At 44.3% G+C, this 18,608-nt stretch overlaps 1 protein-coding gene across 1 annotated transcript; it reads left to right on the top strand.

Annotated features, from left to right (window-relative positions):
• The first annotated feature begins 6,730 nt into the window (after window positions 1–6,730).
• Window positions 6,731–15,689, top strand: si:dkey-229b18.3 (serine/arginine repetitive matrix protein 1). The gene is made up of 6 exons (XM_036540821.1): window positions 6,731–7,541; window positions 8,766–8,836; window positions 8,980–9,211; window positions 10,713–12,961; window positions 14,818–15,030; window positions 15,553–15,689. Exons 1-6 carry the CDS (start codon window positions 7,199–7,201, stop codon window positions 15,652–15,654), a joined length of 3,210 nt encoding a protein of 1,069 aa, XP_036396714.1. The 5' UTR covers window positions 6,731–7,198; the 3' UTR covers window positions 15,655–15,689.
• Window positions 15,690–18,608: the final 2,919 nt, after the last annotated feature.

Genomic DNA, 18,608 nt, shown 5'->3' with positions numbered 1-18,608 from the left:
TCCCATCCATAGACAAAAGCGGTGAAGTCAATAAGTCAAAATACCACTGGGTAAATTCATTTCGGTTCTAATGTCTCGCTAATTGGAATGTGACTTTCACTTTGAGTTTAACATCGGCATCTATCGCAAAATCGGACAGGCTGGAAAACATTGATTTGCTGGTTTTTGGAGAACCTCTGCTTTGTAGAAATGCAGTTCCAAACAAGCCGTGGTGAGAATGAAAAGGCAGTGTCTTAAGGCTGCTTTCAAAGGAATATTTTCTGTCTAGTACTTTTTTAAGCAAACAGGGAGCATGCACACCTGACGTACCGAGGTGCACACTAAGGCAAAGCTGTCCGCAATGAAGGGAACATTTAAGTATAATTTTAAATACAGTAGTCAGTTTCCAATGAGAATCTTGAACGTGGTTCCTAACCACCTGTTAAGACCAAAGTCTGCTGATAAAACATCAAGAAGTTAAATTGCCTCTGGGAGAATGTTGACCGCAGCAGGTCGTGATGGAGGTCAAGCTTGCTGTTCTGATGAGGAACAGTCTGTAGTACAGTGACGGGGAGATGTTTGAGGACATTAGGTAGTATTCTTTGGTTTATTGTTGTTACAAATTTAGTTTGGGGCAAGGCGATATTGCCTACCATAATTTAAGAATTATGATTAGCTTGCATTATTTGGTGATACGAAAGAAGCAAGTAATAATTTGTGTTTGTGCATTAATTAAATGTATAGGTATGGTACTATAAACATAAATTGGAACCGTTGCAGTGGCATAGTCATTGGCATCCTTTCATCAAGTGATTTATGACACAGTTATAAAAGCTATTCTTTAATCATGCCAGTAACAGTAAGTCATTTTAAAGGAGCATATCATACCATTGCCTCTGAGATTGAACTCCAAGGGCAGGCATTACTGAGATGTGGAGCAGATTCTTGCAGAGATGTTTGTATGCAAGAACCCCTGACCTACACTTCCCACTTACCTCGGTAAGGATTTCCTTCCCTCGAAGAAACTCGGAACAAACTTTGTGCCCCAGTTTAGCTAGTTTTATGTTTTACTGCATTGGAGTCTTTTTTATTTTTGTAACCGCAGTTATCGACCGATGAATTCTCATATTTTTACTAAAAATTCTACAGGGCAGCCAAATGGTATTTTTGGTAATAAAGGGTTCAAAAGTACTTGTGGTTATGTGTTATGTGTGTATGCCACAATCTACATCATGGTCTGCTTTTGGCAGAATAGCATACCTGTTCCCCCTCCCTCACACCAAAAAATCTGAACACAAGGTGTGCCCTTGGTACCCTCTACTACTCCCTGCCAGTGTGGAAAATGTAACATGGCACACAGGCCAGAACCAAGCTGCTCGACCACCTCAGCTCAAGGAAGTGTTGAAGCAACACACGTCTAGCTGGGGCAGCTAAGCTAACTCCTCCGAAGGTTCCCCTCTGTTCTTTTTACCTAGTGTTTGTAAAAGAGGCAAAATGCAGTCGGCATGTTATTTAGCCTTCGAAGGCCATTATTTCACTGGTAGTTCAGGAGTTCCTCTTTATTCATTCTTCATTCATTACACATTGTTTTGGACATCTGTTTTGCCACGCTGCCAACACGAGCACCGCCTCCGCTGTAACTGCAAGAAGGCCAAAGTCGTACCGTTTTAATTGTGCTTGGAGAAAGAGAGAGTGCAATGAGAAAAGCACTGCATGCGTTTGCAGCCCCTTTGTACAGAGCAAACATATTCATGTTCCTGAAACCCTGCAACGAGCCAGCCCCCCTATCTGCACCTTACAGAAGGCCGCGTGGCATGGAACGACAGCTGTAATGACCGCGGGGGATCCATTTATGTGTCTACAACAATGACTCGGAGTGAGTGCGGTCCATCCAAACCGACATGCTGGGGGGGGGGGGGGGGTGGGGGGGGGGGGGGGGGTTTGGTGGCTGGCACGAGATCTTGGCTGTCCTGTGAGTTGACTGTTGAACCAAACGAGTCGGTGGCCAGATGCCCCTGAGTCAGCTGAATGAGATTCTGGAAGGCACGTCTCGGAATGTTTCCCTGCATGATCGCCTAGTTCCGCCACACTGCTGGGGTAATTGCTTGTACTCCAGTTTCTCCACAGACAATACATGATTATTTCTCTAAGAGGAGGGCCTGTGCCACCTCAGATTATATTGGTAGAAACTGATGGCGGATGTTTTTTCAAACCATTATAGTTAATTCAAATCCAGGGTTAAAAGCCTTGCAAAACTGCTAAAAGAGTGAAAACCTGTGCAGACCCCATCTAACAGAAACCTCTTTTTCAGGGGGACACGATTCTATTAAAAGGTCCAGGCAGGCCATTTTCTACTTCCTATTAATAAACCAATGAGGGAACCAGTAGTATGCATATGTGTATATACAATTGAGTCACATGCTTACTAAATGTGCAAAGCTATTAGCTGTCATGCACAGAATAAACCTTTGTGATTATCTTGTATTTCTTTCATGTTTGACAAACAAATTTAGAGCCACAAATGAGCGTTAACAAATAAAACAATACTGCAAACAATCACCCTACAAAAATTAAACTAACACAAATAGGAATACGTATCAGTGTGTGAGAAACAAGTGATTATATTCACTTACAGCCACAGTGTCTGTTGAGTGCTCATTATGCTGGAGCTCCAAGTAATCGCAGTCTTTTCTGCATATTAAGTACATTTTTCTTTTTTGGAGATTGCAGGGTGAAGAGGAAGTTGATGGCTGGCCGCTAGTTGAACCTCCCTCCCCCATAAACTGCGCACTTACAGTCTGTGCAAATTCTGCATCCTGTCGCTCATATTATTGCCTGACCCTCACTATATTACCTGAACTCGAGGTGAGTTGCAATAATGTTTCTGCCTCATGAGTCATATTTTGGTCTGTCTGTCTTCCATCACTGTACAAGGAAAAACCATAGAGGCTACAATAAGAGGCACCTAAGCAAACCTACAAATCAAGCCTCTTCACTGGAGAGCCTTTGTGCGAATGGGTGTTGCAAATAGATGTTGGTGAGTGAGCTAGTGGGAGTATTTGTGGATGTGCTTCAGCATTGGTGGGTAAGGGAGGGAAGAGAATAGCCAAGACTGTCTTCCTCTTGACAGAACCCAGCAGCCAGCGTGAAACCCAATACACAGCTATGAGGGCCTCCAAAGTGTAGCCCCTTTTTCCTGTTTGTGTTTACACAGCTGTTTGGTTAAAAATATGCAACCAACAGATTCTCATTCAGACTATATTTGAATCCATGTTAAATGTATTAATTCAGCTCAAAATGGCTGGATATTGAAAAGCAACAATCTCAATTGCAGGACAAGTACCAGTCATGCCAGCATAGATACAACTACAGCCAGTATGAGTCTGTTAACAAAATAAATTGGTAGTTATCAGTGGAATTCATTTTTTTTTTTAAATATATAATTTGCACTCTCACATCCAATTACCTGTACATAAAAAGTCACATGAGCCAGATCTGTTGATACAGTAGAAAGCTTAGAGTTTGGCTTCATACTAAATTTTTTTCTAAGAAAGCTAGATTTTTCAGTCTAAGTCGCCTCTCAGTTATCATACTTGTTTCACTACTAAGCAGTGCAAATTTAAACTGTGTCCAGAAGTGGTCACTGCTATGGAAGCAGCTCGTTTCTGATTAGACTGGTGTATAGAGTTAAATTAGACCAAGAAGCTGGATTAAAATGAAGGAGTGGTTTTACCCTTTCAATGTCTGTATCTTTCACAGCTCTAGTGGTCCTGTGCGTTCAGTTCTTGTCCCTGTTTCAGTAGATTTATAGATTTTCTCACAGTCTCCCTCACCATGTTTTTTCCTAGGCATTGCTGTTTGACAGGGCCGTGTTGTTCGGTTGGTTGGTGATTCATGCCTCACTATGTAAAGATTGGAAACTCGCTATGCTGGGAATGAATGAGCCATGGTGATCTGGAGCTGAGATTCTTCCCTGTGGCTGGTGAAACCTGTTTAAGATGTTGATATTAAAGATAGGCAGAAGACCCACCAAAAGACACTGGGCACTTCTGGAACTAGCAGTGACGGAGCTGCACCCATTCTACTGTATCATCACAATTCTTCAGTGTGGACGCTGAAATGTATGTTGCAGCTAGTAAAAAAGTGATGTTAACATTACAGCATTTTATGCTGGAATTGTTCATTGTAGACATATTACCAAAAAAGCTGTCACAAGGTTAACTGTTGGTTTGAGCATAATGCTAATTTGGAAACCATGCAGGAACAAAATCAGGGAGATGTATCAAAAATAAAAAGTTAATTTCTGTGGTCACATTTACAAATATTTGATGCTACAAAGATAGGGTGGGTGGAAAATGAAGGAACATTCAGAATTCTGAAATTAGATTCTCTTTTGGTCATGAGTATGGGTTGAAAGACTGGAATATATTATTTTAGCATGTGTGGTGGTAACAATCAGCATTTATTGATAAATAACCTCTTAGTTGTTGTTTTTTATTATTATTCTGAACTGTACCCTACTATCCCATTCAAACAGGGGCCTGGTCTTCCATGGATGAGTTCTTTATTAAAATCTTCTGTAACACTGCTGATGGTTGGTGACGTCTAGACATAAACTGAATGCTCACTTCAACCTGTAATATGGATTTACACGTCTGATCATGCATGCTTTACCTGTTTAATTTTCCCATGTTCCGTGAGTAATGAATACCATGTAAGAATGGGAGATTACAGTGTCTTATTTGAAAAATACCCAGACTTTCACATGAACGTGTACGGTTACATTCTTGTAACAGTAACCTACTCACGTAAAATTTGTGAAGGAAGACATATGTAGGTTCTGCAGTTGCTAACAGCAGACATGTGAAATCCACTCGAACTACAGCTAAAAATAATGTTTGTGCTATATTATTTGTTAACTGTTAAATATTTAGTTGTCGCGTGTTTAGATGTTACTTTAAACAATGCATTTGGCTTAAAATGAACCGTTTTCAAATTAAAGGACTTCCCTTTTCCCATCCATTTTCCACTAAAGATTAAGTGGTTACTAGCGGATAGAATTAAAAATTTGGTTTAGATCTGAGCAAAATAAACACCTCTTCTAAGCGTGCTTCTCTAACACTAAATCAATTATTACTGTAAAATATGTTTTGTAAAATATTAGTTATTTATATTTATATAAATAATATACATTATTTATTAAATAGTATTATTTGTAGATAATAGAATTACATAGATAACATATATATTATGTATAAATTAGACGCGGCGTAGTTTTCAATCTAATTTCGCCTCATAATCTAAAATGCAACAGCAGTAGCCAAGGCCTTTGTTAAACGCCCAACACAATAACGGATGTGTATTGTTTTGAGTGTTATTGTAAAATGGTGAAAATATAATAATGGGAATTCAGTATTCTCTTTACGTTCTAATTATTTTTGCTACAATTTCTCGTTGAAAAATACTGAATTAAAATTGAGTAAAATACGCACAGCGTTTCAGGTAGCCTACTCTATCAAGCATGCCTATCAGATTAAGTTTATTTTATTAGCTGGTGTACGCATGTTCATGAATATTTAAAATAGACGGTTTTCTCAGTATTGTTTTTGAAGATACACAAGGGCCATACGACCGCTGATTACTGTAATGACAGTATCTTCGAGAACATACTTGCATTTTTTCTTCTGTTGTTTTACAACAATCAACTTGTCAGCGTGCATTGAGAATGACAACGCTGATGTCAGCAACCTATCTTGATGTAGAAAAAAGAAGGGGCGAAAAATAAACCGCACTAATTGAGTGGCAAGTCGTTTGACCAATCGTATTGTCTCGAGTGGGAAATTCTTAAAAGAGTCTGCTAATAGGCATTGACTGAAGACGAAGGGGTGGTTGTGGATGTCGAATGAGGTTAGGTTGTCATGTGGCAACCAGCAGAAGGTTACGAGTTAACGATTTGGATCATTTGGTCATATGACTACGCAAAAGGAGAAATATTGACACACACATATACACAGAGAAAGAGAGGGAGAGCTGGTTGCGATTGGTGTTAGAAACTGATGTCGCTGAAGTTATTTTATTTTAATTTATATTTTTTGACTCATTTCAGGAAAGGATCTCGCGCTTTGCGTTCTTCAACTCGATGCCTGGTTGCCAACCGAGTACATCATGTAGCGAGTGGTCAGCTAGCCAAAGAAATCATAAGTTATCGGAGTGAGGTAGATGTAGCTTGCTAACTAGCTAGATAGACAGGGTGTCTTAATATTTGTCTGGGTAGATTGCTGTCTGTAACCAGGCCTCCTAGCTTTATTGCTGCGATACATCGATTCGACTCGTGTATCTACTCAAAAAGTAGCTCCTTGCTACACTGATGTTCTGTTTAGCGACGCTTTTTAGACCGGCGTAACACTTGTGCACCCGGAGTGGTCATACATTATAATTTGCATCCGACTTTTTCTACGTTTTCATAACTTTTAAGAATGATCTAATGCAAACGCATGTTATAACTACAACTGTAAAATTAGTCAGTTTGCTCTTAAGTGAACTTTTTAGTCTATATTGCATTGTGAATAAAATCTAACGGATGTAAATAAACTGCACTATACATATGTGTGGTCTTGTAGGTTTTATTCGATTATAAGAAAACGCTGTCCTCACAGAAAAATATCAAGGGTTTGCGTTTGGTTTGGAGATCAAAACCGGTATTAGGCTACTACCTTGACGAGGCATTCACTAAATGCTTTCGGAACATGATTAAGACTGACTTGATTGACATCGACATGTAATATTGCTTTTATCATTTATGCTATTGGCAGTGGTTTCACGTTCACCACCTTTCCATTGTGGTTCGATAAGTTGGTGTTAATCGGTTTGATCTGGGTAATAAGTTTCTTTAGCTAGTTACCTCTTGGGGAATGCACTCAGCACAGACTCTTCGCGTTAAGGACTTGTATCTATAGGTAACGTTTTGAAGATCTACATTTGGCCAGTCGATTCATCTTCACTTTCGTTTGGATGTGCTCACCTCTGAAGTTTGGGACTATTTGACGGATTGTATTACAGGGGAAGTTATGCGCAACGTGACGATCAAGCGCATCACATTGATTAGCAGGGCTGGGCTGGGGTGGGACTCGAGGTAAAGGGCTCTTTAACAGTTACGAATAAGGGGAGGAAAGACGGAAACAAACGAGGAAAAGCTCTGTAAACAAGAAAAACAGAGAACATGGCCGGCGATTGCACCTACAACATACACAGCACTAATGATGACACGTTTGGTAACAAACATTTGCTGGACAGAAAGCAGGAACTTGCAGTTGATTCCGGTATCTGCGAAACCACGCAGGATAAAACACATACAGCAGCACTTCTATCGTCGTACTTCGAAGTAATCGATGGAGTGCTGTTCCGTAAAAAGTTGGAAAGGGGCTCCATCAACTACAGGGAGGTGCTGGACAGGGACCGGCAACTCAACGCAATCGCCACGTTCCACCAGAAGCGGCCAGGGAAGCGACACCACACCTTGGAGGACACGTACAGATTTGTATCAGATAAATACTGGTGGGAAGGTGAGTGTTGGGATGTCTGTATCAGCTTCGCAGAATCGTTGCAAACTGTGCCAATATCGTTTCTTTAGCATATCTACATGTCCGCCGTTTTCCAAAGAACTGCGTGCAATTTTGGCAAGGAGAACAGCACACACTGTCCTGTAATGTAGCCAGAAAGGGCAGTGTTAGCTATTGTAGCTTATAATGTAATTCATATTTAACGAGCGTGCTATCGCCTGTTAGTTCTAAATTTTGTTTAATTCCTTTAAATGACTAGCATGCGTCCCGAGGGTCAGATCTTCTGTTTGGGACAGAAAAAAACAAATATGTATATGTGAACGGAACTTGCAGGCTATCGCACTGCAGTGTTGGAATTGTGTTAGATAAAAATCCCGATTCCATGTGCTGACGTATTATCAGAGAGAAGCTGGAGGGCAATGAGAAGCTGTTCAGAAATGTGCTTTAACAGGCAGTCATGATGAAAGTTTTGGAAATTCCGTTGGAATTATAAACGCAGGGCGTTTAAATGTGCATGACATAAATCAAAGAGCATGATACAGAGTACAATATAAATTGAGTGAGTTGAGTGTAAGTCTCCAGTTGTGGGTGGATTTTTTCCGGAGATTGTCTGAGGTTCTACATATGTAAATTAGCCCAAAGCAGCTTCAAGAAAACAATATGAAATATGAAATATTTCGCTTTTTACAAGAGCAAAGGATATTTTTCCTAGAGTTTGGTTAAGGACAGACACGTGGGAGTGTCTTTGACTTTTCCGAGGCAGTTCAACTTCGTTCCAAGGCTTTATCCCTTTTTATCTCCCCCAGTATGTCAGAAAGAATAAACGTAAATAAAAAATACAAAACGGGATTGAAAACATAATTGAAGTCAGATTAGAAATTACTGGCAAAAAGTGAAGCACACCAACCATTTCTAATTTATGGATATTGTCTGAACAGGATGTTTTTCACCTTTCTTTGCCTTAGTAGCTGATGAACAGTCTATACAAGATGAAACCCAGGCGTGTGGTCATAGCTGAGAAGCTATTCTTATGTTTTTGTAAGATGTGTCAGTCTGATGACTTTGAGTGTCCGAGCCCTTGTCTGCTGTTGCAAAGGGAGCAGAGTGGTGTCATTCAAGGCTGGGCATATTCTGTGGATCATTGCTTAGGACCAGTTTATAAGGGCAGATCAGTCTGTTTCCCATTTTGCTGCTAAATGTCAGACTCATCTGGTTTGTTCTTTTCAGGGATGTATTTCCACATTCGACAGTATGTCCAGGATTGTCAAGAATGCCAAGCGCCGCAGAGGAGACAAGAGGTGACAGTCATGACATGAACAACATAGAGGTTGAAGTTTCTCAGGGCAAATCTGACACTGGGAATACTTTTACTCTGCAGTATGCTTTTTTTTGTTGTTTTATCACAGTGGAAAAAATAGTGGTTTGGTTTCTCTCTCACTAGGTCCCTGCTAGGCCCTGCGTCTCCAAGACGCTGACCTCCCATGGCAACGACGTGCTCCGCAAGCTGAAGGGCCAGTGGGAGGAGGGGCTCTTCTGTGACATCACTCTGAAGACACGCGGCCGCACTTTCCCCGCCCACAGGGCCGTCCTGGCGGCCGTCAGTGAATACTTCCAAGAGGTCTTTGCCGAGATGGCTTCTTCCTCCAGTCCGCAGTCTGCCATCGACCTCACTGGTGAGGGCAAAGCTTCTCTTTCTTTGTCTAATCTCTCCCTTCCTCCGTCTTTCAGAGAAGAGAGACTTTTCTGTAGGTTCTTTTGGAACTTCACAAGGGACCTTGGGAAAAGTCCAATCTGCTCTGTTTGAGTGTTACATTACATTACAGTCATTTAGCAGATTCTCTCATTCAGAGAGACTTCTAGCACAAAAGAACAGAAGTGTATCCATTCAGGTTGAATGAGCAACAGTGTCAGACCAGGCTAACAGTGCTCCCAGAGCAGTGACTGTGAGCATAACACTATTCAAGCCCTACCACAAGTTAACATGTGCAACCTTAATAGAAAGCCTATAAACTAAGGGAAGCCAATTACACATACTATCATACATCACAGTTATTAGATTACAGAATCCAAAACGCATTACGATACTACACGTAAAAAACAGCATGTTAAAACAAGTAGCAGGTGTTTGGGGCTGGGGATTGAGGTGGAACTGCGATGCAGTCTGAAGAGGTGGGTCTTCGGTTTGCATCGGAAGATGACCAATCATTCCACTGTCCTGACCCCTGTGGAAAGTTCATTCCACCAATGAGGGACCAGTGCAGACAGGCATCGGGTCTGCGAGGAGCAACCCTGTTGGGATGGGACAGTCAATTGCCCCATGGTTGCAGAGTGTAGTAATCTTGGCGGAACAGTTTGAAAACTGATTGTAGGTATGTGCAGGCTGTCCCTTTCACTGTCCTATATGCCAGCACCAAGGTTTTGAACTTGATGTCAGTGATAACAGGAAGCTAGTGACATGAGTTGAGGAGGCGCGTGACTTGACTATGTTTTGGGACGTTGTAGACAAGTCGTGCAGCTGCATTCTGGATTAGTTGCAGGAGTTTGATGGCACAGGCAGGAAGACAAAAAAAGAGGGAGTTGTAGTAGTCCAGGCATGAGAAGACCAGGGCCTGAACTAGGAGATGCGTGGAATACATGGTGAGGTAGGGGCGAATCCTTCAGATTTTGCTTCAGATAATATTGTTAACACTAATTGGCTATCGATGAAACTAACCTGATCTAGTAGAACAGCAGATGCTCCTTCCACAACTTATGAATTACACTCTTCTGTTCCTGCAAATGTTGATGCAGTGTTTGTACTAGGTGCAAAATACTATAGTCAGTTGAGCTGAGGCCTGATGTCTCCCTGAAACACTCTTCCATGGACAACATGCAGGCTGATGTATGATCTGGCATCAGCTCTGGTTGTGTTTCTCATGTGTTATTATGACGGGTCTTTGAGGAGACGGACGTGTTTCGCTAGACATATCCCACCTCCTCTCTGTAAGATGAAGAGTAGAGCTGGAGGATGCTGGCTGGGTGGTAACAGGTCAGTTCAAAACTCAGAGAAATGGTGATTGACTCCCTTGTAGATAATTAGAAAGTCATAATGTAGAAGTAATATGGATCAAAACAGATGGATGACAATCACAGCATCGCTCCCTTTTACATGTATTGTCCTCCTCTTTGTTCCAGGTTTCAGCGAGGAGAGCTTCCTGCCCCTCCTGGAGTTCTCCTACACCTCCACACTGTCCCTGAAGCTGGAGAACCTGATGGAGATATCCGCTATGGCTCGTCACTTCCGCATGTGGGCCGTGGTGGAGGCCTGCAAGGCCATCCGGATGGAGCAGGGTGGCCACGGCAGGGGTGGTGTGGGTACAAACTGCTTGAGGAAGGAGGCCGGTGCCGGCTGTGGCCCATCAGCTGGTAGCGTCTTCCCCGAGTTCCCAGACGGCCGGCGGTACCGTTCCACAGTTACGGCCGGAACGGAGGGTTTGCACAGAAAGAGGAAACGGGAGTGGAATTCGAGGGAGGAGGATCCTGCGGATGAATCAGGCTCCCTCAGGAAACGTCCTGCGCTGAGCAGGGGGCACCTTCTGGATGAAAGCTTTAAACTGATCCTCGAGCTGTCCGACGAGTCGGGGACGGACACCCCGAGCAAGTCGCCCGCTCGCTCTTTGCCAAAGCGTGGAAGTCCCCAAAGCGCGGAGCACCCCTGCAGCCCCGTCCGCAGGCTGAAGCTGATGGACTTCAAGTCCCCGTCCAGCAAGAGGAAGACGTCCCCTCGCGGTGTGTCCGCCTCCTCGGCTCAGCGGCCTGTCTCTCCGCCTCACCGACAGCCCGTCCGAGCCCTGCGCTCCACCCCTGTCCCCGCCCGGGCGGAGCCACAGCGCCAGCCCAAAGCGGAGAGGTCCCCAGCAGACAGAGGTGTCAGGGGAGCCGGCACTCCCTCGGTCACCCCCTCCTCCTACTCCCCTTCCTGCTCCACAAAATCTCAGCGGATAGTCCCGGAGGGTAGTTCTGCCAAGCAGGAGCAGCAGGAGCAGCAGCAGCAGGAGGAAGACCTGCAGAGCTCCAATACGCTGGAGAAGTACAGGCTGCTGAGCGTGCTCGGCCTGCAGAGGAAGTGCCTGCTGCCCGGCCCCGAGGATCTGACCGTCCGGAAGCAGAAGAAGCGCCTGTGCAAGCTGAAGGTCAGCAGCTACTCCCTCAGCTCCCAGCGGAAACCGCGAGCCCCTGCCGCCACCGCCAGCAGCAGGAGCAGCGGCGGCAGCAGCACCGCGAGCAGCAGCGCCGCGAGCAGCAGCGCCATGAGCAGTGGCACCGCGAGCAGCAGCACTGCGAGCAGCAGCACCGCCAGCAGCAGCGGCGGTCCGTCCTGTTCCCTGGGTGATGGAAAGAGCACCACGTTCCTGGACAGGGTGATAAAGACGGAGCCCCCGGAGCCACTCAGCGTAGAGGAGATGACGGTGAGGAGGGGAGGGTGCCTTCTAGTGCCCGCGCCACCACATGGCAGGAACGCCCGCAGCAAGGCGGCCGCGGTGCCCTCAGAACGCAGGGAGCTCAGGCGCTCTGTCAGGGGCAGGGACGCACCCCTCACAGGCCTCCGCGTCCTCCGCACCAGGAGCGTGGAGACTGGTTCCCGCACGACAATTAGGAAATCCGTCCGGGTGAAGAAGGAGCCCAGTACCGTCTCGATCCAGTCCCTGGCCCTCTCCACACACCGTCAACGCAACCATCTCAAAATGAAGAGGGGTGACCCCCTGGACGAGCTGACAGCCAGGGTCAGCAGGAGGGCTGTCCGGGGTCAACAGTATAGTGGCAGCAGGCCCGTAACTCAAACAGCAACACAGCAGAAAAGTGGTACTAGGGGAAGTGACTCCAAGCCCATAAGGGTGCAGAGAGAAGGCAGACGCACTCCCCAGGAGGAGACGAAGGGGTCGAGAAAAGCGCCCGGAGTTGGGAAGCGCCCGGTTGGCAGAAGGAACGGCAGCGGCAGTCAGGTGCCTGTCCGAAGCCTGCAGAGGCCCATCAAAGATGAGCCGGCCGACCCCGTCCCCGTGTCCGTCCCCCCTGCCCCCGCCATGGGCAAGCGTCAGAGCAGGCCCCCGGTGAAGCTGCTGGACCCCGGCTTCCTCTTCCACTTCTGCAGGCCCGTCGGCGCCGTGAAGAAGGAGGAGGAGACCGACGTGGCCATCTGCCTGACCCGCTCCGTGTCGTGCGGCCGTTCGGGGGTCCCCCGGCAGGGGGTACGGGGGGGCGTCAGGGAGCCCCTCAGGTCCGACAGAAAGCAGCTGCGAGCCAAAGGCGGGGCCAGCGGGCCCCCGCTGAAGAGGAGGGCCGCGCACTGCGTCACGACGCGGGGGAGAGGAATGCAGGACGGCCCCCGCAAGCCCGCCTTGCCCAGAGCCGTGAGAGTGAAAGCGAAAGGGGAAGTTCCAAAGGTATGCTGCGCAGTGTGAGGAGACAACATTACCCTTTATGCCTGCATGGTAACATTCCTGTAGAGAAAGAGACACATCCCCTTTTCAATTCAGACGCTGTTTAATTCACATCCACATACCTCTTGACAGGTGCAGTTTCATTAGTATAACAGATAACACTGCAGTTTAGAAAGAAAATTAAAAAGAAACTCATGAACAACATGAAAGTAATAATGTACTGTTAGTTAGGTGTCCTGTCTTTGTGTCCAGTCTGCTTTTCGGGTTGGTGACAGAGGTGCCAATATAAACAGTTACTAGAATCAGTTAAACTGAATCAGGGCTGAATCGGATGAGTCTGTGTAGTCTGTCTGACAGTTGGTCCTGACTGCTGTTTCTTTGGCTGTTGCGCTGATAGCTGTATCAGGCCCAGCCAGTGCTTGCAGTCAATGCTCTTTTGTAGCAAGAGGCCAGGGAATGGCCTTATCTTCCCGTGCATAGGGCTATCAATGCTGGTTCAGTTAATGTTGTTATTCAGTTATGTCAGGCAGCCAAAACAGATCTGAGCAAAGACTGTAGATCTGTGTCATACTCCTAGTGCTTTTAATTGTGTCTGTGTAAAGTCACAAATTGATTGACCCTTATTTTACACCATGTCTTGTATGTCACAAGAAAAAATTTTGCTGGCAGGGAGGGTCCTTTTTTCATTTTGTCACTTCAGATCTAAACTAAAGGAAACCATTGCTGGGATTTAATTGTCAGTTCTTAGTTGTGTGGAACTGGAACTCAGGTTTGTATCTGAACACAGTGATTGTATGAAGTATTAAATGAATAAATGGAATGGTCCCAACTCTGCTTGTAAACTTGAGGACCTGTGTGTCATTCTGTAGATTCAGCTGATGAACAGCGTTCAGGACATGCCAGGATTGACACACTTCTGTTGATTGGTCCGTTGTAATAAAATATGTAATAGATACCAGTGTGAATTTGGCAGCATAAAATATTTTAAGTAAGTGTTGCTTTTAATTATGGTGATGGTGTTTTCTATTACCCTTAACTAGTAGGCTATTTATTATGCAGCATTTTTTGTAGGGAGATGGATCTATGTGCATGGTGTTGAGTATTGCAATCCTGGTAGAACAATTCTCTGTTGGAGTGTTTTAGATTTTTTTTTTTTTTACTGTTTCTCTTAATGTAAATTAAATTAACATGTATTGATGTATTGGTGGGCTTGGGTTCCACATGTGAGCTATTTATAAGGGAACCATAAAGTCTTATTAGCTGCTCATGTTTAGGGCCCACATTTTGAGACACTTAACTGGTCTGCTGATTGGTGCATGAGTTAGACACTGTGAATGTTGTCTGGAGCTGCTGTCTGGAGTTTGTCATAAGGCATATACTGAAGGTCTTTGAAAATAGGTAAATTCTGAGACTTGCTTACAGATTTGTATGAATAATTTGTTCATTATTTTGCATAGTCTGTTGTACTATATAGTAAAGCAAGTCTAAAATTTTGTTTTGCTTGTCAAATGTATACACCAGTTTTTAGTGTGACCTTTCTGTGCATATGTGTGCGGATATAAGAGTGGGCTGTTAATGTTTTTGGTGGGTCACTGTAGTACTCTGTAGCTCTGTAGCATAGTGGTAAGGAGCAGAGCTCATGACCGAAAGGTTGCTGGTTCGATTGCCTGCTGGGGCACTGTTGATGTACCCTTGGACAAATCACTTAACCCAGAATTGCCTCAGTAAATACTCTGCTGTATATATGGGTAACATGTAAAAATTGTAAGCTATGTAAGTCGCTCTGGATAAGAGTGTCTGCTAAATGACAATAATGTGACATAGTGTGTTTAATCGAGTGTTTCTCCCCGTCTCTGCAGAAGCTGCGGGGGCGGCTGCCGCTGCACTCCCAGCGCGCGGCGCTCCTCGAGTCCATCCGCAGGGCGCGCCTTAAACGGCTCCGAGGGGGGCGCAGGCGCGCCGCCCCGCTGTCCTCGCACACCTGTCTCCAGTGCAGCGCCACCTACAGGAGCTGCGAGGCGCTGATCATGCACCGCATCCGCCACGTGGAGGGCAAGCACTGGCCCTGCCCCGTAAGCTCTGCCGCTGCTCCCCTTCCCTGTTTAATGTCTGTCTCCCTCCATTTACATTACATATATCACATTACATTCATTTAGCAGACGCTCTTATCCAGAGCAGCTTCCGGCACAAAAGAACGTAAGTGTATCCTTTCGAATTGAATGAGCAACAGTGTCAGTCCAGGCTAACGACACTCCCAGACCAGTGAGCGTGAGCATAACGCCATTCAAGCCCTACCACAAGTTAACCTGTGCAACCTGACTAGACATGTCTGCCTCGTTCGTCTGTGCCCATTCCCTCTCACCCCCCCCCCCCCCAGCTCTTTTCCCTGTTTCCATCCTGATCTTCCGTCCCTTTTTCCCCAGCCCTGTCCCCTTTTCCATCTTTCCGTCTCTCCGGCTTTCCCTTTCCATCCCCCTCTTACCTCCCCCCCTCTCCTTCCCTCCGGGACGGTGCGGGAACAGTGTATCCCTAAGTGTGAGTCAGAGCAGACGGCGACGCCTGTAACCTCGCGATCTTGCGTCTCCTCTCTCCAGCTGTGCAGCAAGACCTTCTTCAGGCAGCGGAACGTGCGGGACCACATCCGCACGCACGATCAGAAGCTCTACAAATGCCGCGTCTGCCTCTCGGCCTCCTGAGGTTGGCGTCTCCTGATGGTCCCGGCTCCTTCCGGCTCCTTCCGCAGACTTCGGGTGGAAGCAAACCTGCGTGGCACACCTGTGCTTCAGCGATTCTTAGTGCAAAATAAAGAAATAATACTAAAGACATGTCAGGTATTTTTAATACTCTCGATGAAGTGCTTGTGCTCCATACAGCAGAGTTTATTTTGATTATTACGATTGTATTAGCTGTATAAGAGGCATATCTGTTATTTCAGGAGTACAATTTAGTCTTTGTTGCTTTTGCTTTAGAGAGGCTTTATTTGTTTTAATTGAATAATTGTAAATACAAAGAATCCATCCCAGATTAAATAATAGTACAATTATAGATGTAATTATTGTTCCAATTATTATTATTATTTAAGCAAACAAACTAAAGATACTGTGTCAATTCCTACCTTTAGGTAGTCACAGAAGTAAAACTTAAGTTTGTATTGTTCTGATGCTCAGAAAGGACCTGTTACAGTAAATGTATATGAGATATGTGTAAAACTGGTAGTCTGTTTTTTTTTTTTTTTTGAAGAATAACCTTGAATGCACTTCAACAGTACCTTTTTTTTTAGCAATGTTGTAAACCCAAAAATGATGTGTTGAAATGGTAGATGGATTGATCTCAGAACTGAGAATACTTGAAGGAAATGCATTTATGAATATGTAGTATTGATAATCTCTTGCGTCTGACTGCATCAATGTGACATTGCTGCACGGTTCACTGCGGCATTTTAATAGTTTGTGATATCAAAGTTGATATAACACTGTAAACCTAAAGGGAAAACCGTTTAAGTGTGACTTTTAAAAATGTAACTGACACATCTCGTGACTGAAGTACAGCAGTTCTTGATTTTCGAAAGAAGGCTGTCATTTGCCTTTGTATTTAAACTTATTTAATTTTAGGGACGTGTATGTAAATTTTACATTTTTAGAATTTGGGTTTAAATTCTGGAATTATTAAAATATCGGTTTTAAGTCTACTGAAGCTGAAAAAAGAATTAAATTGAAATTTTAATAAATTTGCATTTTGCACTAATCTGTGTCTTGTTGAAGGTTATTACATGTTATTAACTTTTGTCACATCCATCTTGTTTTGTCTTTTTAAAGCATAACATACTATCTTGCTTTACCTGTTGATTTTAGCATAGATGATTTGATCAAGGCTGTCTTGCCCGGCTTCCTTTTAAAATCCTGTACATGTTCTGTGTCTTATTATTACATCTCTTATTATTGAATGTTTTAATATTTACTGAAAGATTCTAGCCTTGAATTCTAGCCCATCGCTCATCGGTACCCTACCCGTTATCTCACACTGTACTCAGTGTTAGTCAGCCCCAACCACCTGTCTGCACCAGCGTTAATCAGCCACACCTAGTTTCCCACACTGCCCTTATTTTCTGCGCTGTATGTCACTGGGTTTATCTTTAGCAATTTTAGCGATGCAGTACTAAAACAGGGGAATAACAGATATCACACTGAATATTCTGAAGGACTGGGGTGGGTGCATGGATGCGGTTACCTTGTGTAGCCACCAGCGACTGCTTATCATGGTCTGACTTATGGAGGGAATTGAAACAATAATGGGGTGTATATTAGATTTACCAAGATCTGTCAGTAAGCGGTTGAATTATGTCCTTTCATACGTCAGAACTGAACTATTCCACAGCTGCTGTTCACTGCTGCCTTTAGGAACCCGTAAGAGCAGGCAGGGGATCAGAATGTGAATTTGATTTATTGCCTTATTCAGTGAGACACGGTACATCAAGAACATCTGACTAGGAGCAATGTGTCTGCCTCTTCATATATACACTGTGAGAAACTGTCGTTCTGCTACCGTGTGCTTTATAAGGATAGATCAGGGCCGAGGTGAGGTACACAACAGCGAGCAAATGTAAAACGAGGGTTGTTCCAAAAGGAAAAAGGAGCACCATTTTGCTAAGGTATTGCTATGTTGCTAAAACAGGCAAATGGTACAGGTAGGTATTGTGAACTCTTCTGTGTCATTGCTGGACTTCATCTCCCATGAGCACCATTGTGAAAACATGCATATAGCAGTGTCTCGCTACGATGATAGGGTGGAGTCATGAGCAGGTGGTTGTAGCGTAATGTTTCAGCCAGTGAACATGGTCATAACACAGCTGGTATTGTGATGATGGTGAATATAACATATTGCATATAAATGCAGGGGGATTTTATTTCTCTTGTACTTTCGGTGATGAAATTTCTTACCATTAAGCATTTTTCGTACATGCATAGTTTGTTTTATGAGCAAAAATGTGATTGGTATTGCTAATTTAAAAAAATGTCTCCTACAATACAACTGATCATTGCTTATAAGGCATTGTTAAGGGCATTACTTAATCACATTGTTTATGTGTAGCCATGTAGCAAATGAATCTGCAGACCAGCGAACTTTCATTTAAATGTGAACACATGGTCTTCACTGCGGACTGGTTCTACATACCAATCTGAAGTGAACGGCCCTAAATAAAACTGACAAAAATGCCTGACTGCAGCTGGATGCAAATACTGTTTTTGATCACACAGCAAAAGCATGGACTTAGCTTGAAATCTCCTGTTAGGAACTCTTGGAAACATTTTGCTCATTGAAATTGCCTGGTATATATTACCAATCAGTTGATGAGATCCACTTGAAGTACATGTATTAGGTGCTTGGGAGCTGTTCTGAGAGAGCCGAATTGAAAATAAGGTTTCTGGATGTAGTGAAGGCCAGTGAGATTTTTGTTTAGAGGAGAACAGCCAGGACTATCAGACAGTCTGACTCTGCCCATTGGTTGTGCTAACCCCATGCCTCCATGGTATTATTCCTGTTTGGCCCGTGAATAATAGCATGCGTTGGCAGAGAGCAGGGCATCGTGACATGCTCTCATTAACATGGTGCTGGTCATGGTTCTGGAAGAATTTTACGTCTGTCCATTCAT

Source organism: Megalops cyprinoides, chromosome 11 (genome assembly GCF_013368585.1).
Source record: "Megalops cyprinoides isolate fMegCyp1 chromosome 11, fMegCyp1.pri, whole genome shotgun sequence".
Taxonomy (NCBI): domain Eukaryota; kingdom Metazoa; phylum Chordata; class Actinopteri; order Elopiformes; family Megalopidae; genus Megalops; species Megalops cyprinoides.
Note: the sequence above shows the minus strand (reverse complement) of the source record. Positions and strands in the feature narration are given on the sequence as shown.

Coding starts and splice junctions, on each gene's coding strand:
- si:dkey-229b18.3 (XM_036540821.1), top strand. CDS start 7,199: ATGGCCGGCGATTGCACCTACAACATACACAGCACTAATGATGACACG. Junction 9,212..10,712: donor GTCTGCCATCGACCTCACTG/GTGAGGGCAAAG, acceptor TCTTTGTTCCAG/GTTTCAGCGAGGAGAGCTTC. Junction 15,031..15,552: donor GCAAGCACTGGCCCTGCCCC/GTAAGCTCTGCC, acceptor TCCTCTCTCCAG/CTGTGCAGCAAGACCTTCTT.